The 27,779-nt window shown below is 34.5% G+C and overlaps 2 protein-coding genes across 3 annotated transcripts; one reads left to right on the forward strand and one right to left on the reverse strand.

Annotated features, from left to right (window-relative positions):
• The first annotated feature begins 1,109 nt into the window (after positions 1-1,109).
• Positions 1,110-7,424, forward strand: LOC110022863 (uncharacterized protein At4g22758-like). The gene is made up of 3 exons (XM_020721992.1): positions 1,110-1,585; positions 6,945-7,046; positions 7,175-7,424. Exons 1-3 carry the CDS (start codon positions 1,348-1,350, stop codon positions 7,183-7,185), a joined length of 351 nt encoding a protein of 116 aa, XP_020577651.1. The 5' UTR covers positions 1,110-1,347; the 3' UTR covers positions 7,186-7,424.
• A 2,498-nt stretch (positions 7,425-9,922) lies between these two features.
• LOC110022810 (rhomboid-like protein 19) lies at positions 9,923-27,363 on the reverse strand. Of its 2 annotated transcripts, none has more exons than XM_020721922.1 (8): positions 27,046-27,363; positions 24,720-24,844; positions 20,657-20,717; positions 12,777-12,943; positions 11,779-11,893; positions 11,465-11,667; positions 11,240-11,380; positions 9,923-10,255 (listed from the first exon to the last, which is right to left on the reverse strand). In XM_020721922.1, the coding sequence occupies exons 1-8, from the start codon at positions 27,070-27,072 to the stop codon at positions 10,141-10,143; spliced, it is 954 nt and encodes a 317-aa protein (XP_020577581.1). In that variant the 5' UTR covers positions 27,073-27,363; the 3' UTR covers positions 9,923-10,140. The 2 variants fall into 2 exon arrangements, with proteins under 2 accessions (XP_020577581.1, XP_020577580.1); XM_020721921.1 differs by having other exon boundaries at positions 9,923-10,287.
• Positions 27,364-27,779: the final 416 nt, after the last annotated feature.

Raw genomic sequence — 27,779 nt, forward strand, 5'->3', positions numbered from 1 at the left:
CATCTGCCATTCTCTGCTCTAATGCTCTTGCTCCCCGTTCTCTGTAACATGCCACAAAGGACGACACATGTTATTCCATTGGGGAAATTACATGCATACCACTTAATTCCTATGAATTTAGTATTTTAACTTACAAAGAATGAAATATACCTTTTCATGTATAGGTAAGGTGGCACGTTATGTCAGGTGAGGTGAATATTCCTAAAGTAAAAGCCGCCGAAGATTCAAAAATGAATTTGGGCTTTGCTCTCAGATTAAGAATTGACTTGGGGTATTGGTTTTTCAGATCTTATCCCATTGTGGCTGCTTATATATATATATAGTTGTAGCAGCTCAATGTGGCTTTAGGACTGTTGCTGAAATAGTAGTCTCCCATGAATGAATTTTTAAGGAGATTTACATACATAATCACTTAATTCCTATGTATTTACACATCTAAAACTCACTTCAACTTTTACATGAGTGTCACCTTAACCATGAATCAAAAGGTGTATTTCATCTTTTTTTAAGTTAAAATGGTGGTATTTTCTAATGTGATATAAAAGAATTGGGCGTTATATATGTAAAAAAGTAAAGTTTAGGTGTTAGATATGAACATACATAGGAATTGGGTGGCATGCATGCAAATGCTCCTTTTTTTAACGTTATTTTATGTTCCACAAGGCTTGCAAATATTAGTAGAAGGATTGGTAGAACCAACTTTGTCGAATAAACAAAATCTGTAGAAATGCAAATTCTTTTCCGTCAGGGAAATGCTTTATTGATTTTCAAATGCGAAGCTTTCGTTTCTTTCATTTGATTAAGAGGGCATATGCTATAAATGGAACATTCCTGACATATAAATATTGTGCACTACAGATAATGCAAACAAAATTACGTATAAGAATGCTTGCATGGTCATATTGAAAGATTGAATGACTCCTATAAGGAACACATGTAGCTATGATAGAAGTTTACTATAATTTAGATATCTTCTCTTCAAATATACAATTTCATGATATGCATAAATATCTTTAAATGAAAATATTTAATTTAATGGCTCCTTTGTGAGATTGTAAATGTTCTAAGAAAAGCTTTTCTAAATTGAAAGATTCCGCATCCAGCGTTAAGATCGGGTGGCCAACCGCTGCAGATTCTCCGCCATTCCTTCACCCTTTTTAAAGCTTCGCCCACCACTTCTCCGTCCTTCAGAATGACCAGCCTCAGATCTGCGACGGAAACCCTATCCCGATCCCCAAAGTTCGATCTGGCCGTCTCTGCCTCGCATTCCTTCCGGGTACAGTCCCGGCTCAGCGTGATCCTGGAACCACCATAAGCTTCGTTCGGAGGGGATCGTCTTCGATCCAAATGCTGTCGAATCAATCGGAGGTTGTAGACAGCGTGAGGATGGCTACTAAGTTTTTGATGAACGTGACGGTGGAGCGGAGCTTCGGTCCTATACATTTGATGATATCGCCGGAGAGCACGGTGATGGACTTGGTCCAGATGGCGTTGAATTTGTACGTTAAGGAGGGAAGGAGGCCGCTGCTGCAGTTTACCGATCCGACGGGATTCGAGCTGCACTACTCGCTTTATAATTTTGATTGTACGCATTCTTTTGATTCGGCTCTATTTGTTAGGCTTATTAGACTGCCTGTGATTTGCCCTTTTTTTTTCTTTTTTTCTTTTTTTTTTATTCAATTTATGTTAAGAAAGGGAGAGCTAGATCTAAAAAGACTCAGACATATTGTATAAAATATGATCTTAATTTATTAGAATTAAAAGAAAATATAACACTCAATAGGACACAATGGAGGAGGATTCATGCACCCGATCACACTTATTGGGCTAAAGGCTTGTTATTGTTGTACATGTTATGCATTTTTTGTTGGTTCAAATTGATAATTTTGTCTCAATATTACATGAAGATTAAGTGATATCAAGCTTGATGTGTTTGATTTGTTGGAGTACTTTGCTTTATTATATAAACGAATAGAGATAAAAGATAATGATGCAATTTTAAGATGAGATAGTTATATCATGAAGACTTAAATGCTAATATGTTATACAATTTAGTTTATGTCTATGATTTTATATAAATTTGAGTATTTAGTGCTTAGGAGATCATTGCATCTACGTTGAAAGTGGCATAAGATTAGATTGCTATATGATGTTGAAATTCTAAAGGATTAATGCAAAAAGGATTATATGGAGGGAAAGTGCAATTAAATCCTATTAAAATATGATCATGGTCTCATGATAAACTCACATGGGTGGTTTGCTCACATACAAAGAAGGATATAAGAAGCGTTATGAGATGTGCAGATGAAATTAATGTGGAATTTGAAGAAAAGAAAATTAAATTTGTTCAAATAAATTTGCATGAAAGGTTTTACAAGCAACATTCAACAAGAATGAATGGAAAAGGAGGATTCATAGAATTGGAGTTATAGATGGAGGTAATGGACGAGGTCGAGGTGGTAAAATTGTGAAGTGTACTTTCTTCAACATTTTTATTTGAAAGGTCTAATCAATATTCAAGGCGTCATTGTTATGTCAAAATGTAAGAGCTAATTATCTCTGTTTAAAATAATGAAAACATCATGAAGACTTGGCATATTGGCGTTGTCAGTGCTTATTCTAAAAATGTTTATCCTATCAGCAATGCAGGTTGCAAACCTTTTCTTGAAAGTGCATTGAACATTTAGAAATATTATTCCCATTGGCATTTCAGGTTTTAAACTTTTACCGAAACTGCATAAATCTTCTTGTCTTCAAGAAATATGAAGGATGGTCTTTGGGAAATGAGAAGCTAGATCACTTAATTTCATTGTAGATTATGGAAAGGTCAAGATTCATTATGTTATAGTATATATATTATTTAAATAAATTTTTGCTTATATATGTTGTTGTAGGTTGTTTTCCATCACTTAAAATGCAGCTTTCATATATATAGATTGTTTGCTTCAAGATTAAGAGTTATGCATAGTTTAAGTATATAATCAAACCTAATGGTATATTATTTCTTTAGCTATTCAGACTAATTATTTCTAATCAACTAACCTATACTTATCCTAATCAGCCCACCTTGTTAGAATTCTCCTTTGTGGTAGTTTTAGCAATGCTTGCATCACATACATTAACTCTACTGTATTGAGCTCCACAATACTAAGCTCTAACCGGAGATAAGCAAAGACTGACACAAATATTGAACTTCTACTTTTATACCACTAGCCAATTGTCATCTTGATTATGTTCATTTCTTTGTGTTAGGGTTGCTGATGGAGGTGAGGGTAAGCAATTTCTTAAATTGATATAAAGACAGACCACATAGTCTCTCTTTCTACCATACATGTCATATTTGTAGTTACTTTTAATTGGAGAGTGGTTGTTTCCATCCAAACTTGATTTAGGCAAGCAATGTGATATGTTTATAGAAGAGATTGAAAGTTCATACAATTTGATATGGTTGAGATAAAATGAGCAGAAAAATGAAATTTTATTGTTTGGAGTTGCGTGACTCAAGTGTTGTTGTCTATATTTTCTAAATCAAGGTCAATGACTCATTTGTGGTATTGGGAACAAATTTCATTGTAATTTGCTCATAAGTTCTTACATTTTGTATGCATTGCACATAGGATTATCTTTTCCACATAGAAGGGATTTCTCCCCTTCCTATAAGTGCTTGAGTTGGGTTAGATGTTCGGATCAAATTTCATCGTAATTGCCTTTTACTTGTCTACTTTTGTTTACTTACTAAGCTCTTCCAAATCTTTTAAATCTTTTGGGAATGGTAGCCCAATCTTTTGGGAATGGTAGCCCATATTATTCCTAAATGATCATTTTGGACTTTAACTAGAGTAGGCAATGATTTAAGCGGGTTATTGTAGCTACTTTGAGTCTTTCAAAGCTTTTTGGATATGCTTTTTAATTTGTTCTCATTTATAATCATTTTGGCATATTATAATCATTTAATATAGGTAGAGTCATATTAGATTTTGCTTTAGCGTGTGATTTTGTTATTGTTAATACTTTGTTCAAGAAAAGAGATGAGCATATTGATTATTTTCTTACACGAAGAAGTGATCGTCGAGAATGTAAAGATTGTAAAGATTGTAAGGTCATTTCAACTAAAGATTGTAAGGTCATTTCAACTGAGAATTTAAGTACTCAACATCGATTATTAGTTCTAGATTTTAGGATGAAGAGTTGTAAAATAAAGAATCCTAGGAATCATTATCGTAGAATTTGATGGGGGCACCTAAAAAACACATAAAATTATTTTTATCAGTAAACTCTAGGATTTCAAGATTTGGGATGTTCATGAAGAATCAAGTTCTATGTGGGATAAAGTAACAAACACTATTAAACAAGTGAGGAAAGATGTACTTGAAGAATCAAAAGAAAATAAATAAAAATAGTTTGTGGTAGAATAATAATGTGCAAGAATAATGTGCAAGAAAACTAATAATGTGCAAGAAAACATAAAATATAAGAAGTTATATTATAAAAATTGATTTAAATGTAAAATCTTAGAGAACTGAGAAAAATATAAAATGGCCCATAGGGAGTCTAAGAGAACAATCTATGACCATAAAAATTCTGTCTTTAGTGATTTTTTATGATTTTTTAGATACTGAAGTGGGTGAAAAATATATGTATAAAGTGGCCAAACAAAGAGAAAAGAAAAGTAAGGATTTAAAAAAGAAAAGTAAGGATTTAACAGAAAAGTAAGGATTTAACTCAAATAAAGTATATTAAAGATGAAAATCAAAAAGTATTTTTTTCTAAAAAAAGATATTTAATATAAGTAGGCGAGTTATTTTGATAATCTTTTAACGAAGTTTCTAAAAATATGTTCAATATTAATGATGTTAATAACATTAATTATGATAAAATGTTTCATTTATACCATCACATTAATGAAAAAAAGTTGATGGGGCTTTAAACTAAATCAAAGGTGGAAAGTCTGTAGGACCTGATGATATCCCAATTGAAGTTGGGAAATATATAGGAGATTTGGGATTTTTTTGGTTAATTAAACACTTTAATTTTGTTCTAATAACTAAAAAAGATGCATGTGGAGTGGAGGAAGAGTATTTTTGTCCCCATTTTTAAGAATAAAAGGATGCACAAGTATGCAAATTATAGAGGAATTAAGTTGACGTGTCTTACTTTAAAATTATGAGAGAGGGTAATTGAATATGAGTTAAGACGCATTACAAAGATTTCTCATAATCAATTTGGATTTATGCCAGACAAATCTACTATGAAAGCTATACATTTATTGAGAGGTTTGATGGAGAAGTTCAAAGAGAATAAGGATAATCTACATATGATTTTTATTAATTTAGAAAAAGCTTACGATAAGGTTCCAAGAGATATCCTTTGGAATGTCCTTGAGAAGAAATGTGTTAATTTGACTTTTATTCAAGTCAATAAATATATGTATACTAGAGCTGTTACTTGTGTTCGAACTGAAGGAGGATTGACCAAATATTTTGCTATTTCAGTTGAATTACATCAGGGATCGGCTTTAAGCTCATATCTTTTTGCTTTAGTTATGAATTCTCTTACTGGATATTTACCGAAGTATGTACCTTGGTGTATGATTTTTCGTTGATGATATCCTTCTCCTGGATAAGACTAAAGAGAAAGCTCGGGAAACACTTGAATTTTGGAGGTCTACACTGGAGTCTAAAAGCCTTTATTTGAGTAGAACTAAAATTGAATATATGGAGTATAATTTTAATAGTAGTAGCACTAGTGACTAAGTTGTAACTATGGGTGATCAAATTATTAAATATGTGTATTGTTCAAAGTAAAGGTGATATAGATGGGGATGTTATTAGTAGAATTCAAATTGGTTCGTTAAAGTAGAGGAATGCTTCAAACCTATTGTGTGATTGAAAAGTATCGCTTAGACTGAATGGAAAATTTTATAAGATGGTGGTGAGACCTGCAATGCTCTATGGCGCTAATGTTGGCCTTTAAAAGAGAATCTTAAAACTAAGTTAAGTGTTGCCGAGATGAGAATGCTTAGGTGGATGGGTGGCTTTACACTTAGATGCAAAATGTGAAATGAATATATCCGTGATAGGGTTAGTGTAGCTCCAGTTGCAGACAAAATTAGAGAGAATTGTCTTGGATGGGTTGGTCACATTAAACATCAACCATGTGATGATCCGGTTAGGAGAGTATGTGTTTTAGATTCGATTTATGTTAACAAAGGCAGAGGTAGACTTAAAAGACTTGGGCATATTGTAAAAAGGATCTTAATCTTTTAGAATTAAATGAAAATACGACACTCAATAGGACACAGTGAAGAAAAAGGATTCATGTGGCCGACCTCACTTTGTTGGATAAAGACCTTTTGTTGTTGATGTTGTTATATTCATTTTGATCATCTCATACTTGAACCGAGTTCAATCCATTCCATCATATTTGTGGTGATAAATTAATTGATGATTATTATGGTGATATAGGAATAGTTAATCGAGCCAAGTAGTCATTGATTTTAGACAAGGAAGAAGACAAGCTGCATAATCGAGCGATGACTGTCGTTAAGATTGGCACGGGCAAATAACTTTCTACTCTGATTTGGATCGAGAAGGCCCAGTGTCATGGGCTTGCTGGCTTCGCAGCTTTGCTCGTTGGTTGTGGGCTTGTCGCCTCTGCTTGGCCCATCGCGCAAAGGGCCAAATCAAGATGTAAACATTTGAGTTATGAATATGTTAAATCAATTATAATCCATAAGTAATTAAGTCGGCAGCAAGCCGCATTTATCATTTTCATTTTTCAATATAATTCTTGATATTCTTTTCTCAGAGGAAAATTAGCCAAGTCATAGTACCGATTAAACAAAGTTTCTCCCAATTGCTATATATATATATATATATACTTTGTCTGCATTTTGCTTATAATAATTTGTAGACTTTGATATTGATTTTGTTTTGGTGGAACAGGTCTTGATCCAGAGGAAAAACTGAAAAATCTTGGATCTCGCAACTTCTTTCTGTGTGCCCGGTCTACCAAGCGCATTCTCCCTGCCTGGAGCTGTCGCAGCGGTTGATTTTCCGCCCTTGCTCTGATTTTAGCTTTTCTGCACTTTCAAATTTCAATTTCCTCTTCATTGAAGTCGTTTTTCTTGCTTATCAAAACAGTCATTTTATTAATGTTCTGTGCGCGTGTTTAGGGAATAATTGAAGTACGGATCTGATGAAAGGCGTTTTATTTCGTTAATGTCTTTTTCTTTTAAGATTATGAGATTTGTGAGGAAAGTGATTATTCGGTGTTTGGTATGTAAGTCTGTTTCTACCTCAAAGTGCTGGCTGGGTATCATTACCCAAGATTTTTATTAATTTAAGATGCTCAGGTGTGGTGTGAGCTACTTGAATATGTTATTTTCTATGCATTTTATTAATATATTTTTATTTCGGGGTCCCTGATGCAAAAATTATGACGTCAATGCTTTGAATTATTGCGTGATGTTCTCTACTAATAATGTCATTTATGACCTGAATATAGTGGTAAGCGTGTTAGCTTCCTTTGCTGTATGGGCGTCCCTTGCAGTATGGGCACCCGAGTGTAATGTTAAATAAATAACAATTATTTTACTATGGGTGGATGTAGATAAAGAGTTCCTTTATAAAAATAGTATTATGATATAAATTTGGAATATAAGCACTCTCATATGTAAATTAATAAAATTAAAAGATATTATAATTCATATCTAGGTAAATATTTAATGCATTTAAGAAACTAAATGAGTTGTAGAAAAGAAAAAGATTGATAGTTTTTGTTTTATACTTTGGTATTCATGTAAGAGTTGTATTATAAATGATGTATGTGTAAGTATAGATTTGAGTTTGAAAGATAATATTATAAAAATTAGTAGAATTTGAGATATAAATATAAATCTAAATATTGGTGTTCATACTAAATTTCTTAATATTATAAGTATTTATAGTACTCAAAGAGGTTTGCATATATGTTTAAAAGAAAAAAAAAATATTTGAAAAGATTTAAATGGATATAGTAGAATGATGGAAGACTTTAGAAATATTTATAGTGATTTTGGTTTTGGAGTGATTAATAAAAATATAGTTATATTAGATTTTGTTTTAGCTTATGATCTTGTTATTCATAATATTTTATTTTTTTTAAAAAGATGAGCATATTATCAATTATAAGAGCTAATAAAATACAAATTGATTATTTTTTTATGAGTAAAGTATTTTGGTGTTATTAATATCATAAATAATAATAATTTTTTATTTCACCATCGCTTTAATCAAATAGAAGATGAGGCTTGATCTAATGATATTCCAATAAAAGTGTGGACAGGTGTAGAAGTTCTAATATTTTTTTTTTGTTTATTAAATTTTTAATATTCTTTTATTAACTAAAAGGATATCTAATGAAGGGAGAGATTTTATTGTTTTTTTTAAATAAAGGGGATGTATTAGAGTATAAAATATAGATGAATTAAATTAATGTTTCATACATTAAAGTTTAAGAGATAGTAATTGAACATTTGAACATATGTTACGACGTGATACAAAAATTTATTGAAGTCAATTTGGATTCATGCCGGGCTAGTCTATTATGAAGCTATACATTTATTGAGAGGTTTGATGGAAAAAATATAGAGATAATACGAAAGATTTACATTATATTTTTTGTTGATTTAGGAAAAAAACTTTGGGGCTTTAATAATAGATCAAGTCATTCAATGATAGTAGATTTAGCTATGGGGCTGTAATAATAGATCAAGTCATTAAATGAGTGAACATTTTATATATTTTGGGTTTATTGTTCAAAATAGTGGTTATATTGATGAGGATATTATTAGTAGAATTCAAGTTGAACGGCTGAAGTGGATGAATGTATTGTGCCTATTATATGATAGAAAAGTACTTCTTAGACTTAAAGGTAAATTTTATAAGATAGTGGTGAGACCTACAATGTTTTATGATGTCAATTATTGGTCTATAAAAGAGAAACATAAAATTAAGTGTTGTCGAGATGAGAATGCTTGGTTCGATGAGTGATTTTATTCTAAGAGACAATGTGAAACCAATATACTTGTGAAGATGTTGAAATAGTTCCAGTGGCAGATAAGTTACCGTAAGTAGCCTTGGATGGTTTTGTCACATTAAACATCTGCCATCTGATGACCCTGTTAGGAAAGTAGATGTTTTAGATTTGACTTATGCTAAGAAAGCTAAATGTATATCTAAAAAGACATGGGCATGTTGTATTAAAAAGATATTGATTTATTAAAATTAAATGAAAATATTACACAATAAGACTTAATGGAGAAAAGGGATTCATGCAGGCAACCTCACTCAGTGGGACAAAGGCATATTATTATTGTTGTTGGGAGCATTTACATACCACAAAATTCTTATGTATTTAAAACACATGCCACATTAAAAATAACATCATCACTATCTTTTAAAGGTGAAATATATTGTATACATATGTAAATACATGTCAATTGTTATATATGTGTAAGTTTTTCTCTTAACAAAAAATTCAAATTAACCTTAATGTTTAGAATTTATAACATTCAATTTTTAATATCACAATAGAAAGACTACTATTATTTATTTTTAAAAAGTGAACATATACTTTTATGTATGGATTTAAGATATTAAGGTATTATAATTATAATATGAAAGGTTACTTTTTTTATTTTGCTATTTTAATTAAATAATATAAAATTTGTACTTGAAATCAATAAATTCCATATTTATGGACATGATAAGCGCCTACAAGACTTGTGGATGAGTTTCTTCAACTAGGTGACTCAAACTACAAATCATATTCTAAATACTAACCATTAATTTTTTTATCAAATTACTATTAAGGCTGAACTTAAAAAAAAAAAAGGTACATCAATTTCAAAAAATAAATTAAATATGGAAATAAATGGCCCAAAAACCCAGCTTCAAAATATTATAATGTAGTATGATACTCTTATATTCACTAAATGTAACAAGTTAAAAACAGTAAAAGAGAACAACAAGGCATAGAAATGGGGGAAGTTGAAAAAAAATAAAATAAAATAAAAACTTTTATTTTTTTCATTCATCACATTCTGATCTCCTCTCCCAAACTGTGAAAAGAAAAGGCCATGCAGTAAAAGCTTATTTCCTAAACAATTTCTGAAGCATCTCCATGGGCAGCACCTTCCTTCTTCCCATCAACAGCAGCAGCATCAACTCTCTCATCTGCCAGCCTCTGCTCCAGTGCTCTTGCTCCCCGTTCTCTGTCACAGGCCACAGAGGAGGACACGTGTTACTGCATTGGGCCATTTACATACATACCACCTAATTTATATGAATTTACATATCTGACATCTAAACTTCACTTTTTATATTTATACCATCCAGGTCTTTCCTCTGACATAAAATGTACTAGTATTTTAACTTTAAAAAAATGAAATAAACCATTGCATGTATGGGCATGTTATGTAAATCTTCCTGAAAGGAATGGGTTTCTCGGAGGTTAAGATGCTAATTATAACAGGCTAAGATGAGATGAATATTCGTAAAGTAAAAACCGCCGAAGATTCAAAATGAATTTGGGCTTTGCTCGCAGATTAAGAATTGATTTGAGGTATTAGGTCTTCAGCTATTGTGTGTCTCTGTATATATATATATATATATATATATATATATATATATATATCTCGTTGCAGCAGCTCTATAGGACTGTCGCTTAAGTAGCAGTCTCCCATGAATAATTTTTTTAAGAAGATTTACATACGTAATCACTCAATTCCTATGTATTTACATATCTAAAACTTAAAACTTCAACTTTTACATAATTGTCACCTAAACATGTATAAAAAAATGAATTTTATATATTTTTTAAGTTAAAATGGAGGTATTTTCTATGTGACATAAAAGATTTGGGTGTTATAAATGTAAAAAGTAAGGTTCAGGTGCTAGATGTGTAAATACATAGGAATTGGGTGGTATGTATTTAAATGCTCCTTTTTTTTAATGTTATTTTATGTCCTACAAGGCTTGCAAATAGTAGAAGGATTGGTAAAATCAACTTTGTCGAATAAACAAAATATTTAGAAATGCAAATCATATTGTTTGATTGCATCTAGATTTACATTATAAGTTAAATATTTACAAGAAATCATAGATCCTACGGTATTCTGCATCCAAAATCCACCAAAAAATAAAACAACTTGAAAAATGGTGGCCAAGGATATCATCAGGAAAATTTGGAGGCTTACCTTCTCCTTGATGCATCGATAGGATCAGATCCAGGTAACGGATTTCCTTTTAACACCAGTGAGCTAGATTCACTCAACTTATGCAATCTTTTTCCACACAACATTTTGTCAAACAATGAAGCAACTGGATCAAGAATTGGGCTGCAGGTTCGTAGAGGGCAGAAAATAACTTAGAGTGTATACAGAATGACTTTCCACATAATATTAGAGTGCAAATCACATTACCGCAGAAACTGAGGGAAGAAGCTAGAGAAGGAAAACTCGTCGCTCGGATCACCTTTGAGGCCAGTTTCAGGCTTTGTCTGAAAATAACGCAAGTAAAGCCAACCCATGTAGAAGCCAAATAGTACAGTTGGAAGGTAGGAAGCAGACTCTGGTACGAAGAAGCTCACAGCTACTGAAACCGTTGCAATGAGAGTAGGAATCCACTGGAATAGAGGTAAGGAAGCCGGTAAGAATATCAAATTGGAAAGAACATCAAAACAAATTAATGGCGAAAGAAAAGAAAAAGAAAAAAAAAATGAAGGTTCACTTTGAACCTTTGCTCTTATTTTCAACAGGAAAAATAGACTCAGCTCATGATCTGGCATAAGTTGCTTGATTCCTACCAAAAAACCTGCAAGGATCCCATGGAAACCAGAAACAGGTGTGTAGCTGCAATGAAATTTCAAAAAAAAATTATGACTATTATTATTATTATTATTATTAAAATACCCAAACAATTGGAATAATAAAATCTACAAACTGGTCATATCCAATAAGTAGTGAAAGGTTGAAGCAAGGACCATTTCAACGGGTAGATTAGACTGAAAGGACAATGACAAACAGAAATTATAAATTGTATTTATAACCAGAAAAAAATATCATATCGGGTGGCTGAGGACATATTTAGCAGTGTATATTCAACACATATGTAAATGTTGTGTTAACAACCGGAAAACTATTCATATGACCTCGTCCAAAAAGAATATAACTTATAAGTTAATTTTCCCCCATATTTTTACAAGCTGTAAAATAAAAAAAACCGATTGCAAACAATCCTAGTATTTATACCAACATAATCAATGCAATTTAGATATGTCTTGCACTATGGTTATTGCATATGAATCTTAAAGGTAAAGAAGTAGATCTATATTATGAAACCAATATCATTCAAGGAAAGCCCAAACAATCTCTGCAACACCAACATTACTCTTGCTTCCAAACTTCCTGAGTCAGCTTTATGAATACTTTTTTCATTCACAACCTTCTTTGTTATATACTGTCTAAATAAATTCCTTTAGATAACATCTACCTTGCTATGCACCATTTCAACCCCTTTCACATAATTTTCACAACCTTCCAGATGTATTTCCTGCTCTGTTGTACAACGCCCAAGCCTAGAGGAAAGTTTATCAAACAGTAGGAAAATTAAAAAAAAAAATCGAAGGGGTTTTGAGGCGCTGATGTTCAATATAAACTGGACTAAATTTAAGCAAGCATTTCTGGTCGACAAAAGGTATATAATAAATAATTGCGCCAAAATGACTGCACTTACAGATAGCTCTCCTCTGTTGTGATGTAGTATAGCGCAATAGCGGTGACAAAAATGCAGATCGAAATTAAGAAGTTGACAACAACAATGAACCTAAAGAATTCCCTCGATCCCCATAGTGGTTCCAGAAACTTCCCAATGAAAAGAAGACCAACTACACTGATGATTACCTGCATAACGGAGCAGTTTTTTAGTTATATCAAATTCACTCGCTGATGAAATAACACATTAAAGTATACCAAGAAGAATTTCAGATTATGCTTATTATTATCTAAGACTAAATGCCACATGATTCAGTCACTTCTTTAATGCTGTAAGTTAAATGAAAAATAGATCTACGTTATATTTGTTGATTGCCTGATAAAATCCAGCGTGTTTATTCTCAATGAAAGCATCGCATCAAGCAACCATGATGAACTTGAGAGAGAAGATTTTGTTTACAAGTAGTTTGATCATATGGTTTTGTATATTTCAGTTCTGGTTCAATTTAAAGTAAATCCAATAGTGAGTTGTTATGACGGAAATAGCACATTCGTCTAAATTAAATATGGTTTCGGCCGGAAAAAGCTTAGAAGATGAACATTCTGTTTCCTGGGGTGCTGTCTTTGGGCATTGTAATTTGAAAGGGAAATTTAGATACCTAACACCTAATTCTTATTTGTTTACATATCTCGCACACGTTCATATTTATATACATAGCACTTTGCTGCTTTAAATCTATACAAGAAAATAGGAAGTGTAATTTGTAGTGACATTAATAATTTGGGTGCTATCTGTGTGATAAAAAAATTAAGGGGAGAAATATAAAAAAAAGAATTGTGTGCTATGTGTCAGATTTGAAAAAAGAGCAGCATAATTTTATTGATAAGACGGACATTTAGACCCAATTACAATAGACATAATAATGGAAGGCAATAAAAATAGAATAAAATAACTATTAAAGAAAATAAAACATAATTAAGCAAAAGAAGAAAAACATAATCGGGGAATAAAATCAAATAATAAGTAAAGATGACGTAGGGATAGTCGTTATATTATAATACTCTTCCTCAAGTTGAAACATAAAAGTTAATTATGTTTAACTTGGAATTCAAATTTTTGAACAAAGGGCAAGACAAATTCTCGGTAAGGATGGTCGTTAGCTGACCACTGTAGGTCATCTATAAAACACAAATCTCCGCGGACCCAATCATTTCTTAATAAAGTGTCTATTGGTTTCCACATGTTTGATATGATTATGCCGGACTGAGCTGTGAGCAATGCTACCCTTATTATCTCAAAATAGTTGTAATGGGACAGGTTAGCATACGGAGTTCGCGGAGTATGATGCGTAGCCAGAGGACTTCACAAATTCCTAAGGACATGGATCAGAATTCAGCTTGAGCAACCACAAAATGTTTCTTGCTTTTCCACGTGACAAGATTGTCTCATACAAATGAGCAATACCCCGAGGTAGAACGTCGATCGTGAACAGATTCGGCCCCTTCAACATATGTATAAACAAGAACCGAGAGTTGTGGCAATAAAAGAACAAACCTGAGTCTGGTGTATCTTTTAAGTAGTGGAGAATCCAGTGGACAGGTTGGAGGTGGTGCTCGTAGGAGTCATGCATGAATTGACTCGCTATTCTAACTACGTGACATATGTCGATGCGAGTATGAGTCAGGTAGATGAGCTTTCCAACAAGACACTGGTAATTAGTTTTGTTGTCAAGTATAACATTTGAGAATGTCAGATAATTTTTCATTAGAATCTATTAAAACATCAAAATATTTGCACAGAAGAAGGTTGTTCTCTGTCAAGAGATCAATCACATATTTGTGCTGAGACAAACAAATTCCCCAAGAGGACAGAGCTACTTCATTGCCTAAGTAGTACTGGAGGGATCCCAAATTTTTAGTCTCTAAGAATGAAGCATGAATGTCTTTTAAGGTATCCAATGTTGGGAGACCTTTACCTGGAAGAATAATATCATAAACATAAATAATAAGAATAACTACCTGGTCATTAGGAGTGCCGGAAGAAGAGGATGTGATCCAATTGAGCCCGAGTAAAATTATGGTCCACGACCAACTTTATGAATTTGTCAAACAAGACTCTTGGGAACTGCTTTAGCCCATAAAGGAACAACCGTGGCCTGCACACTTGTCCTCTAGAGGCAGTAGAATCAAAACCTGAGGGAAAAAACATGTACACCTCTTTTGTCAGCTCTCAATTAAAAAATGCATTCTTGACATCTAGTTGGAATAAATGTCAATCCATATTCACCACAAGTTACAACAGGACCCAAATAGTGTTTAACTTGACCACTGGATCAAATGTCTCCTCATAGTTAACTTCGTAGGTCTGTGAATACCCTTTGAAAAGCAATCGTGCCTTGTTGCATATAAAAGATCCATCATAGTTCAACTTCGTGTTGAAAATATATTGGCACCCTACAACTTTTTACCCTTAGGAAGATCAATGATGTCTCATGTATAGTTCCGCTGAAAGGTATTCATTTCCTCCATTACTGTCGTTTTCCAAGCCGGATCAGCAAGAGCAACCTGAATAGTAGCTGGGTTCTGATGGTCTGTCGGGGCAGTAGCAAATGCCTATAGGTCGACAAAAAACTGCGGAAAGAGACATAGTCTGCCATAGAAAGTGAGCAAGTCTAGTTGCATACCTTACTTGGAGAACTCACCTCATTCGAAGGAAGGGTCGTGCTGAAGATGTCGCCTGGAGTGGAGTCAAGGTCCTGTAAGGAGGTAGCGGGTTCTAAGGAAAGAACATTAGAACGGGTGCGCCAAGTGTAGACACGGATAGTGGGAGGAGATGGTGCACTCACTAAATCAGGGGACTCACCAGATGGTGCACTCATCGGAATAAATGACTCCTTAGTGGCAAGTACAATGGGGGGACATCCATAAGAGTAGGATAAGAAACGATGTCTAAAAATCCAAGCTCCCCCTCACTTGGGGCCGAGCTAGAAAAATAAGGAATATTTTCAAAAAAGAAGACATCAATACTCACATAAATTTTGTTAGTGTTACGATCAATACATCAATACTCCTTTTTGAGTGACAGAGCACCCAAAGAAGATATACTTTATGAGTTTGGGATCAAGTTTACTCTGATCGAGAGCAGTGTTTCGAACAAAAGCAGTACACCCACAAATCTTGGGATCTATGGTGGAGAAGATTCGAGTGGCAAGGAAGCATGACAACAGGACTGCTAGGCGGGTTTAGAATTTGTGAATTTTAGAAGAGACTCTATTTATGAGATAAGTGACAGTGAAAATGGTATCTTTCCAAAACCGTTTCAGCCAAGTGCAATACTCACAATTAACATCAAGGTCGTCACTCATCATCACTAATAAAGTTGATACATCCCTACTAATTGTCGATCTCCGTTCTCATGAAAAAAAAATTAAATGAATCATGAACTATTTATCAATGACATCTAAAAAATCCCCTAAACCCCCCTATTTCCACCTCTGAAGCCATCTTCTATAATTCATACCTGCTGTAGTGTATTAATTCCTTCTCCAATCACAAGGATATACATTAATTGTATACGATGCACACTAGTACAATCATTTATTGATAAAGTACAAGTTAATTACAATATTATGCAATGAAATACCATCAAACTGACAAAGGAAGTTTCTATAGAAACCATACCAAACGCAACTTATATAAAATAGAAGGTTGTCAAAAAGAACTTTTGACGCGGGCTCTATTGAACCGACGACTGGTCCAACTGGGATAGTTGTATCGGTTCAGGGCGAGGCAAGTGGGTCGGTCAGCCCAATAACTTGGGTTAGGGTTGTCGCCCAAGTCCTCCTTATTTATAGTTATAGATATATCATTTGCTTTGTTTAGGGTTAGTTTTTGCCGAGTTTCGCTCCAAGCTTGGAGTCAGTAGTTGTCTTCCCATGTAGGGCTATATTCGAGAGCGACAAAGTGCTCCAGCTATAACTCGTATGAGATGTCAATCTTCTCCAAGGGTTCAAGACATGCTCTAATTGTAGCTTGCTCCCGCATGGATAGTTATTCGTTTCCAAATCTCCGCATCCCTTCTATCTGCCACCTGCTATCCCCTGCATCCCTTATCCCCATCACTTACTGGTTTACCCACAATCACCTGCTTCTAGCTGTCAATCATCACTACTGCCATAACTCCCACTTGACACCACTATTGTTGTGTAGACCCCTCTTCATGCCTTGCCTGCTACTTTGTCGCCAACCCTATCCCACCTCTTCCACCACAGTTAAATCCAAAGCCCCTGTTTCCCTACTGCCAGTCTGACTCCACCCCACACAGCTACTGCAATACAACCCCCTAAATCACCAGCCAGTACCATCACCGTACTTACATCCTTCCTATACTCCATCCCCTAGTCTCTTTCTCTCTCTCTCTGCACTAGCCACCTACCAGTTTACTCCCTTTCAAACGTCCACCACATTTTATCGAATGACTATAGTCAGTTGAGAGGGTTTTTAAATACAAAGAGATACCAGACGACAAGAGGGTGAAGCTTGCAACCATCAAATTAAGGAAGAGAACCTCTTTGTGGTGGGAAAAATTGTAGAGGTAAAGGAAGAGATAAGACAATGACAAGATTATTAAGTGAGAGAAGATGAGGAAGGCAATGCAAGGAAAATATCACCTCCTCATTACTGGCAGTATATGCTTTTGAGACTCCACCACCTATAGCAGAGAGATTTATTAGTAGAGTTCACAACACATTTTAACCAATTGCAGATGAATTGTTAGTTGGTTGAGCCAGAGGAGCACACCACAGTCCGTTATCTGGGATGCCTGAAGCCAGCTATCAACAATGTGGTATAGTTACAGTCCTATTGGTCACTGAGAGATGTCCAGACCTTAGCTCTGAAGGTGTTGAAACAACTGAAACTGAGCAGACAACCACTTCCAAGCAGTTAATCATCTGCAATTGGAGACATCAGCAAGACCATGTCTCAGAAAGTTTAGAAAACTAGTTCGAATAAGAACAACACCACCCAAATGAGAAGAAGCTTGAGAAGAGTAAAATGCCTATTACAATCCCCGCCAAAAAAATGGTTCAGATGCCACCAGCGGCTGCCCGACGAGCTGAGTAGTCTCTTTTACCTAGCACGGCGCGATGGAGGAAGTTAGTGACGAGGAGGTAGCTGAGGAACATGATGAGGTTTGTTATCTTCCACCGGATGAGAGTGAGATACCTGTGGTTCGACAGGTCCTATAAATTAAAGATATAAGGGATCTATAGTGGCTTCGCTACATGTTTTACACTTGTTGCACTATGAACAGAAGGAAATAGTAAGAACATGGTGTTTACGTAGATGGTGAAAAAATTGAGCCTCATGACTCAACGACATTTCAGTCGTATTCTTTGATGTGGCTGAAGGAGAACAGGGTCAATAATGACTAAAGATGTCTAATGAAGTTTTCGACTGGGAAATAATTGCAGGATCAAGTGTGGAGCAACATGGTACCCATGGATGTCTGACACCTTTTATGGGCGAGGGCGTGGCAATTTAATAGGACTCAGCTCAATGGATTCAAAAACATCTACTCCTTCACCAAAGAGGAGAAGCGCATTGTCCTTCCTTTGGCGAAGCCCAAGATCACAAGTGCCCTTGCCAGTCGAGCGGTATCAATGGGACCTATTTTGGTGAAGATAGAGAATGATAGGACTAAGACACTAAATCTTGACATGGGATGGTCATGACAGAGAACATTTCAGAACATCACGATCAATATCTTATCGCCATGGTCACTACCATTTGGGGAGGTTCAGATTACCCTCACTTCAAATCAGGTTGAACCGACCTTGGATTATGTTGGGAAAATTTAATAGTATATGCATGATACGCAGGCCCAACTCAGCTCAGTAGTGGACCCCCAGAAGGGTGAATTGATATGGATGTATGCTCGCAAGTAGGGGAAAACACTCAAGTGCTTTGGGGAATAGTGTAGTGGCCAATGAGAACCGGGTGTTTCTAAACCATAGGAGAAGATCCTTCAACCCCAGGAGCTTACAACAACTCTATCATCGTCAACATGCAACCAGAAGCTTCGACGAATGAGTCAAAGCTCCCCAACCCCGGAAGTCTTACGTGGGGCTCTATAGAACCGACAGCTAGTCCAACTAGGACAGCTCGATTGGTTCAGAGGAAAGGCAAGAGGGTTATTTGGCCCAATTATTTGGGTTAGGGTTGTTGCCCAAGTCCTCTTTACTTATCTACTATTATAAATATGTCATTTGCTTTATTTAAGGTTGTTTTTTGCTGAATTTAGGTCCAAGCTTGTCATTGGCAGTTATCTTCCCGTTTAGAGTTGTATTCGAGGTTGACAAGGGGCTCTGGTTGTAACTAGTATGAGATGGTGATCTTCTCAAAGAGTTTGAGGGGTCCTTTGGCTATAGCTTGCTCCCGCGAAGATAATTATCAGTTCCTAATCCGCCTTTGTTCTCTGTAGTGCATCCCTTCTCTGTGTCGTCTGTTATCCCTTGCATCCCTTCTCCCTGCCACCAGCTAGTTTTCCTGCAATCACCCGCTTCTAGTCTTCAATCATCACTGCTGCCATAACTCCCTCTCGTCTCCACTGCTGCTGCGTAGACCACTCCCCATACCTTTCCTGCTATTTTGTCACCAACCCTATCCCACCTCTTCCACCACCGTTGAATCCCTAGCCCTTGTTCCCCGGCCGCCAACCTGACTCCATCCCATACAACTACCGCACCACAACCCACTAAATTCTCAACCAGTACCGTCAGCCCCCTCCAACACCTTCACATCATACCTAACCCTGCTTACACCCTTCCTCTACTACAGCCACTCCCTAGTCTCTCTGCCCCAGCCGCCAACCAGTTTACTCCCGTCTAACTGACTCAGTTTCCAAATCATTTTCTGTATGGAATCCTTCTATTTATTACTTGAGCTAATTTTTTCACTTCATCATTCAAGATAAGTGCAACATCTTGTACTGAGGGCCTCAGGCTAATTTATATTATTTTCATAAAACTTAGAGTTATGAAATATTTGGTCTAAATTTTTTTCCATATACTTTTCACATTAATACTATCTCCCCGCCTTCTTCAATTATCTTCTGCTCTCATATTTGCATGCCAAAGTCATTGCCTAATCCTCAATAAGTGCTAACTTGAGGATCTCTACAACATTATAGTTTGTACCTCTACTTAACCACTTATCTAACCTCCCTCAAAAGAAAGGGCAAGGATACACCGCTCTTGAGACCACACATTGTCGTGAAGCCTCGTGTGTAAGTATAATTTGTTTTCTTCAATCTAATTTTACAAATATTCATCTTTAACCCTCATTTTTACCATATATAATTACAGTAAGTTGTTTCTCACTCTTACACCACTGTTACTCAAAACGAATTGCTTTATCATACAACCACAAGGCACAACTCCATTTTAATCACCTCATACTCTGAAACTATATCATGATTTATACTTGCACTCCTGTGTTCAAGTGGAAATCATGATGGAACATGTGAGATGGATTAAAAGAAAACATCAAAATGGAAAATTAAAATCAAGCTTACAAACCAGCTCCCACAAACATCTTTTTCCATAATTCACCATCATTCACCCTATTCACTGAACGATACTAGCAACAACGAGAATTCCAAACCAAAGTAATTCACGCAGCCAGATTTCTTCCTAATTCACATATACAAGTGCACAGAGGGGTATTAATTTCATAATAGATTTTCACGTTTTCTATAACAAGTAAACTTCATGATACATAAGGAATAAAACAAACTAACCATAGATGTGATCACAGCAGTTTTAAAAAGCAAAGGTTTTAGTTACATACAAAACGTAGCAATAACTCCTATCATCAACCTAGCATTAAAAAAACACATACCCCAGGCAGTGTTTGCTCCATGTAACCGGAAGTTACGAGGTTCCAGGCAAATGGAATTGTCCTGCAATGTTATCAATATAGCGGGAAAATAGCTTATCATACTATGGAACCAATAGAAGCAGTAAATATAGATAAGATTCACCGATGAAACAAACAGTGAATTCAAACATGATATGTTGTAATTCTCACCTCCATGAAGAAAATGGATATAGATTTAAATGCTCGATATTGTAACAAATTGTGTTGATAAGATAGCGTCATGCATTAAAGTAAATAGCATTCGTAACCCAACCTCACATTCATTTTTTATGAAATTGTTTTCACAATTTGTATAGGTTCACAGGCAAAAAAAGCATGCCCAGCTTGAACTAGAGCTAAAAAAAGTGTTCTGAGAGTCTCAATAATGATTCTTTCACGTAGCACAGCTAAAAACATACTAAGCGTTTTCATCAAGTTCATTAAATTTACAATCTAAAATTACAACAAAAAAATTTGATTGACGATTGCAAAAGCATAATAGCATTAGGGGCATAAACAAGATGACCTTGAATGAGTCTAAGGCTTATTCATGTTCAGCTTGATTGAATTTTTTGTTGTTTATCTTTAGCTTGTGTTCTAAATGACTTGTGAATAGCTTATTTGTGTTTGGATTCAAACTCATTTGTTCAAATTAAACATGTATTAGTTTTGAAATAATATTTTATTAAAATTTAATAAATCAAATAATATAATTAAATTACAAAAATTAATTTTTTTTATTTTAAAAATCTTTTATGGGAATTAAATTTATATTTAAATTACAGTTGCATCGGCGTGGCCGATGCATGGGTACTGGATTTCGAAAAAATTGAGCTTCCCCTATACATTTTAAAGAGCTGAACTTAAGCATTCATTCCATTATTCAAGATATGGAATTAAAAGCGGGAAGGAGGGTAGGACCGTGGGCTGAAGAAAGAGGGAACGCACAATATTTGACAATTGTTTTCCGCATTTACATACATACACAATTCTTATGTATTTACATATCCAACATTGTGCAGGAGGGTAGAGGTGTAAACGAGATGAACTTGAGTGAGCTCAAGACTTGTTTGTGTTTGGCTAGTTCTTTCTCTTTTTTTTGCTCATGTTCGGCTCGCATTCGAATTGGCTCGTGAATTACTTGTTTGTGTTTTGACTCAATTCAAATTTATTTGTTCGAATTAGACTCTGTTTAGCTCAAATTTCTCGTGTGTCTTATGGGATTTAAAAAAAGTAATTAATTTAATTACTGTTATTATATTAAGAAAAATAATTATTTAAACCAAACGCAGTTCAAATGCATCACTTCCAAGTTTGATATTTTTTGCTTAGGAAATGCTTATTTCCAGCTTTTAAAAGACTGTCCTCACAAATATCTCTGATGTGGGACTAAATGAGATTACTATTTACAGAATGCAGTGTCCCACCCCATCGTTTCCGCATTCCCGCAAAAAATCCAAATGATGATTTAACTTGCAATTAATTACTGAGCGGAATGTAAAGGGGCATTTACATGCATACATCAAGTTCCTATATATTCACATATCTAACAACCTTTTACATTTATGTTACCTTAATTTTAAATATCATATTAGAAACATCTATTTCAGGGCCATTTACATACACACCACCCAAATTCCAAGCATTTACATATCTAACACCTTAACCACCCAAAAAATTTTTTAAACTAATAAAAATTTAGCATTTTTTAAATACATATAAAAAATTAATATAAAAAAGTTATAAATAAATATTATTATTTAATTATTTAATTATTTTGAGCCAAAATGAACCGAACACGAACGAACAACATTTGTTCATGTTTAGCTCGTTTATAAATCGAACTCAAAAAAATTGTTGCGTTCGGCTTGCTTGTTTAATGAATGAATCAAACACAAGTAATAAAAACGAGTCGAAAACCAGCTACTTGAGAAAGACGGGCTTTTCTGATAGCCCTATGGGCGGAACTGACACCACGGGTGGGGGAACTGAGAAAGGAGGGCAGGGAAGAATCGAAGATCAATAGTTTTCTTACTAAGAAAACAATTTATTAGAGGTATTTACATTTATACCACCCAATTCTTATGTATTTACATATCAAACACATAATTTTATTTTTCATTTGCAATCTTAGCTTAAATTATTTAAAATTTAATATTTTTTTAACATAATATAAAGTTTTAATATACAAATATTGGATAAAATATTACTTATTTATTATTTAATTAATTTGAGACAGATCGAGCAGAACTCAAATGAACAAGCATTTGTTCTTGTTCAGCTCGTTTATAAATTGAACTAAAAAAAATGTTCATACTTGACTTGTTTGCTTAATAAACGAATCGAACACAAACTACTTAGCTAGTCAAACATGAGTTATTCGTGAACTAAAAACTTTTTTTGACAGCCCTATATAGCAACAAGGGGCTCCCTTCACTTCTAGCTTTAGAAAAGAGTTAATAAATGTAACATTTTTCCTCGTTCAAACTTACTCTTACAACTACAAATGTTTCAAGCCATGCCTCTAAATATTGTGGGTAAGTTACATGAGTAATGCAAAAATCTCCAAATATTTCAAATCATTATCGTAAATAGCATAAGTACGGGATACTTGAACGCACAATAAAAAGAAGGTTTTAGGTTTGAAGTTTGAGGTTTCTTTCTTTTAATAGAATAAAAAGTACAAAATGATATACTAGGCAAAATTCAGTATATAAAATCATATCACAAAATGACAATTACAACTAATTCTTTCGAATGTAAGATACTGGAGCAAAAATAGTGAGAGACACGAAGAGGACAATTGATCAGGTTGTAGATCACAAATGTGCCAAATAGGTAGATGATGCAGGCTGTGGCATGGAGTGAATATGGAGCTCTTCTCAGAAAGAAAATTTGATAAGAAGAAACCAGTCTAACAATATAATAAAGAAAATGGGAAGAAAAAAAATTTTAATTTGTTCAAAATTTTAGGTAACCTTAGTTCGCCGGAATGTTACAGGTTTGGAGACAAGAAAGTAGTGAAGAGTTAGATTGGGGGTTGCTCATGGAGCATTATAATGGAGGGGAACACTCCTCTCTGTATTCCTCAGATTTCTCACTTCCTCTATTCTTTGTACTATTTTAAATAGCACATCAAGTTAGTCACAAATCTAAATGGCAATCTGCAAGGGTAGTAGGCATTTGGATTCATTTGAAGCCGCTTTAGTATGGAAAAAGAAAACAATCCTTTGGGCCAAAAAATGACTACTCATGGGCACCAAGTAACTCATAACTTTACTCCAAAAAGATTCTCAAATCAATGGGATATAAGAATGGGCATGTGGGTGGTTTATAGCTTAAAGATTCATCTTTAAAATGTAAAAGAACCGATGTATAAAAGAATGTCATGGAGATTTAAAGGAAGATTTTATAAAACTAGAATCATACTACATTTGTATGACACTGTATTTTAAAACTAAGCTGAATATAGAAAAAATGAGAATGTTCAGAAGGATGTGTGTCAAAAATATGAAAGATAGACTCAAAGAAAAATTATATAAGAGCTATTCTAGGAGTCACTAGTTGAAGGGAGGGTGGCAGTAAACAAATTTTAGGCACATGGGGCATATAAAATAAAAGGTAGAAGATGCACTAATAAGGCACATAGATAAAATTAATATGTAAAATTATAAAGAAAAAGGAGTAGATAAAACATAGCGCTAATAATTCCAGTATAAAGAGATAAAAATTTATCTATTATAAATTTCAAAACCTCAAAGAGCACTCAGTAATAGAAGATAGAGAATGAGGATCCATAAAGCTAATGCCAAACAATTGGCATGAAGCGATCAAAGTAGTGGCAATGATGATCATGATTGAATTTTATAAGCTTTTGATAAAATAAGCCAAATTGCATCGTTTGAAGTATAAGCTGATGGCCTTCACAATATGATTTGAAACAGAAGCATTTAGTTCTGGACACAACAACTTATAAAAAAGCAGCGGAGATAATAGAAAAATGCTAAAAGAGAGAATAAATACGCGAAACAGGCCTGCATATCACCTCGTTGGAATAAGTGCGAGATAGGAAACTGTAAAAGGAAATAACTGCAGTAAAGCGTGTCCAGCAACAAGCACCAAAGCAAGGCCCTTGCACAATCGAGTATATCCAGAGAAGAAACTCCTACTCTGCATCAGCAAGATAATTATCAGAAACTCAATACAAAATCCTGTGTTTATTTGGCATTCAAAAAAACAAGAAAAACAGTTAAAAGCCCAGAAGTTGGATATTTAAGAAAGAGAAAAGAATACACATTAGAAATTAATCAATGTGTAGCCAACATTGTAATTGAATTATACATTTTGGCCGGCATGAACAGATTACAGAATTACTATATCACTCTCTTTATTCGCTTAATTTATATTTCCATAGTTTTCTCCTCATAGCATAATGTTCAAGCTCCAACAGTGCATAAAAATTGAAGACAATTTCGTAATCAGAAGAACACCATGCATGCACAGATTAAGGTACTTCTGTCAAAATAAAAGGTACTCTTCATTTAATATTAAAAATAAAAGAGCATCTTTCAGATATTTGGGAAGAAAACATCACTCAAAATTTTTATTTCAATGAAAAGTATGATACAAAAAAAATAAAAAATAAATTTCTTCTGCGTATCTGATCATGCTACTCTTTTGCTGGACTTCTATTCATGCAACATTTGACCTACCACTTTTACTGCATTGTCCTTCTACATTAATTTTATATGCCTGTTCCAATGTATCAACCAAATATATATGAAGTTATCCAGATCACTCATCTAACCCCTTTCTTCGCTGAACCCTTGAAAAAATATAACAAGCTGAGTTATCATCCTTTTTTTTCTGCCTTCAACAATCTAGGTTATGTTTTTCCCTGATCATTCCTCGGACCTAAAAATAACTTCTTACTCCGCACAAAAACTCAAGTCTTGCATTGAGTTGTATTGTCATAAATTTCTAGTTCAGCATTTTGTATGGATTGTTTTGATCATTATATTCTTCATGTGAAAGCTTTATGTTCTATTTGTAATTTTTGTGAAATTTTTGCATTTTTCCCTGATTGTGACAGCCTGTGCCTGCTGTATACAATTAGGCGTTACTTATGTTATGAAAATTGAAGCGGAATAAAACAAGAATCGACACAAACCAAAAGAAGAACACAGAGTTTTAACTAGGTTCGGCAAAGAATTGCCTAGAGCGGCAGTTTCACTATTTCAGAGAAGTTATAATTTTCATCCCATAAAGTTACGCATATATATAGACATATACAAACCTACAGATAAAATTACAATTACGCCCTCGCTCCCCCCAACCCCCTTTATTCCAAGAGATACTCATTTTCACCAAGAGATACACCTCTTCACCAAGAGACACACCTCTTCACCAAAAAACTCCAACTTCCTGGATATGAGCCATACCTAACAATTTATGCTTTTGAATTAGTTCTTTTGATAGCATACATGTGATGCATCTTAGCTCCAATAGCATTGCAAAGATTGCTTTCCACTAAAACAATAGAGATTGCTATCAAAGTGATCAACGAGATGGAAAGTTTTTTAGCTTGCTTTTAATTTTTACACAAGTTTCATGTTTGTCACAATTTTATCTTGAAAATCTGTTAAATTAAATCCTTTTGGAACAGTCCTTTGAAGTAAGATACTTGATGCTCTTGTTTTTCCCGGAAAGTGAATTTTAGCAATGCAAGAACTTATTAAAGCTCCACTCCATTGGATTTTATAGCCATTCAATTTTCCCAATACATATGACTCCCATGCCGTTTTTTCATTATAATTAGAGCATTTAAACTTTTTACCCCTTAGATTCTAGCACAACATATAAGGGAAGAGGAGCTGAAAGTAGCTCAGTAAGGGATGTTGATTGCCTAGCTATCTGCTAGTTTGCTAGTTGATAACTGTAGTTTCAGTCTTCATATTCACGGTATGTATTTTAAGCCTTATTCATCTGCTTTCATGCTTACATTCTTGAAATAAAACAGAGGAGTTTATCTTTAAAAGGGGATAAAATGTGCTTCTGACTGACAATCCATTTATTACAGAGGGCGTGGAAATCCCACTATGATCGTTGAAACTGTGACGGTAATTTATCTCTCATTTCTAACATAACCATATATGTCCCGCTTGCCGACCAACTGTAGTGCATGATCTGTGCAGCTAAGTCTACCCCTTAGTCTGCAATACCAATTTGATTCGAGAACCTAAAGTTCCTCCTGAGCCGGATCAATCATGAAGATCCAAGATCCGAGTTCAACAATGCGATCAAATGAAATATTTAACTCACTAAATCTCTAGCCAAAGTATATTAATTCAGATAGAGATAGATAAATCCACCTGAGGAGTTCGGTTAACGGGATCCATCTAGCAGAGAAAAACGAACTCCGACGACAGCAGCGTTGCTCGACAGAAGCGGAGATTGAAGAGAGAAGCAGTGACGAAACGAGCGACGGAGTGGCGCGGGTATAGGGAAGCGCCGTCGCTGCGCCACGGAGAAAGTGGCGGCAACAGTGAGGAAGAAGAAGGCGGGCAATGGTGCCGCGAGGGCGGGGATGGGGGGGTGGATTGAGATCTGTGCGGAGTGAGGACTGCGTTGGGGCAGCCGAGAAGAAATAAGCTTAGAATTTTCTCCACATTGAAAATCTCACCAGTCGGGTTCTAATGTATCTTTAAAATAATAATACATATTTATATTCAATTATTTATAAAGCTGCTACTTTATCTATTTTATTTTATCAATCAAGTGTAAATAAAAATCTGACTTTTTATGCCCAATAATATCTATAATGACTCTTAAATTGACGAATGACAACACCGACATGTCATTAAATGTCTCTTTACGAGCACTTTAGCATACAAAATTGTGTCATCATCAATTATGAATACTAAAAGGTTCTGGGGTCAGTTACAAATATAAAAAGTGTTATATTGACTTGTAACGTCTCTTTCAAAACAAAAACAAACATGTAATTTTCTTAAATACCTATATAATTTATAAATAAGGGTCATTTCTTGAATAAAGAACTAGCGAATTTAACTTCTTATAACTTTTGTTATTGTACACTCTTTTT

Source organism: Phalaenopsis equestris, unplaced genomic scaffold (genome assembly GCF_001263595.1).
Source record: "Phalaenopsis equestris unplaced genomic scaffold, ASM126359v1 Scaffold000202, whole genome shotgun sequence".
Taxonomy (NCBI): Eukaryota; Viridiplantae; Streptophyta; class Magnoliopsida; order Asparagales; family Orchidaceae; genus Phalaenopsis; species Phalaenopsis equestris.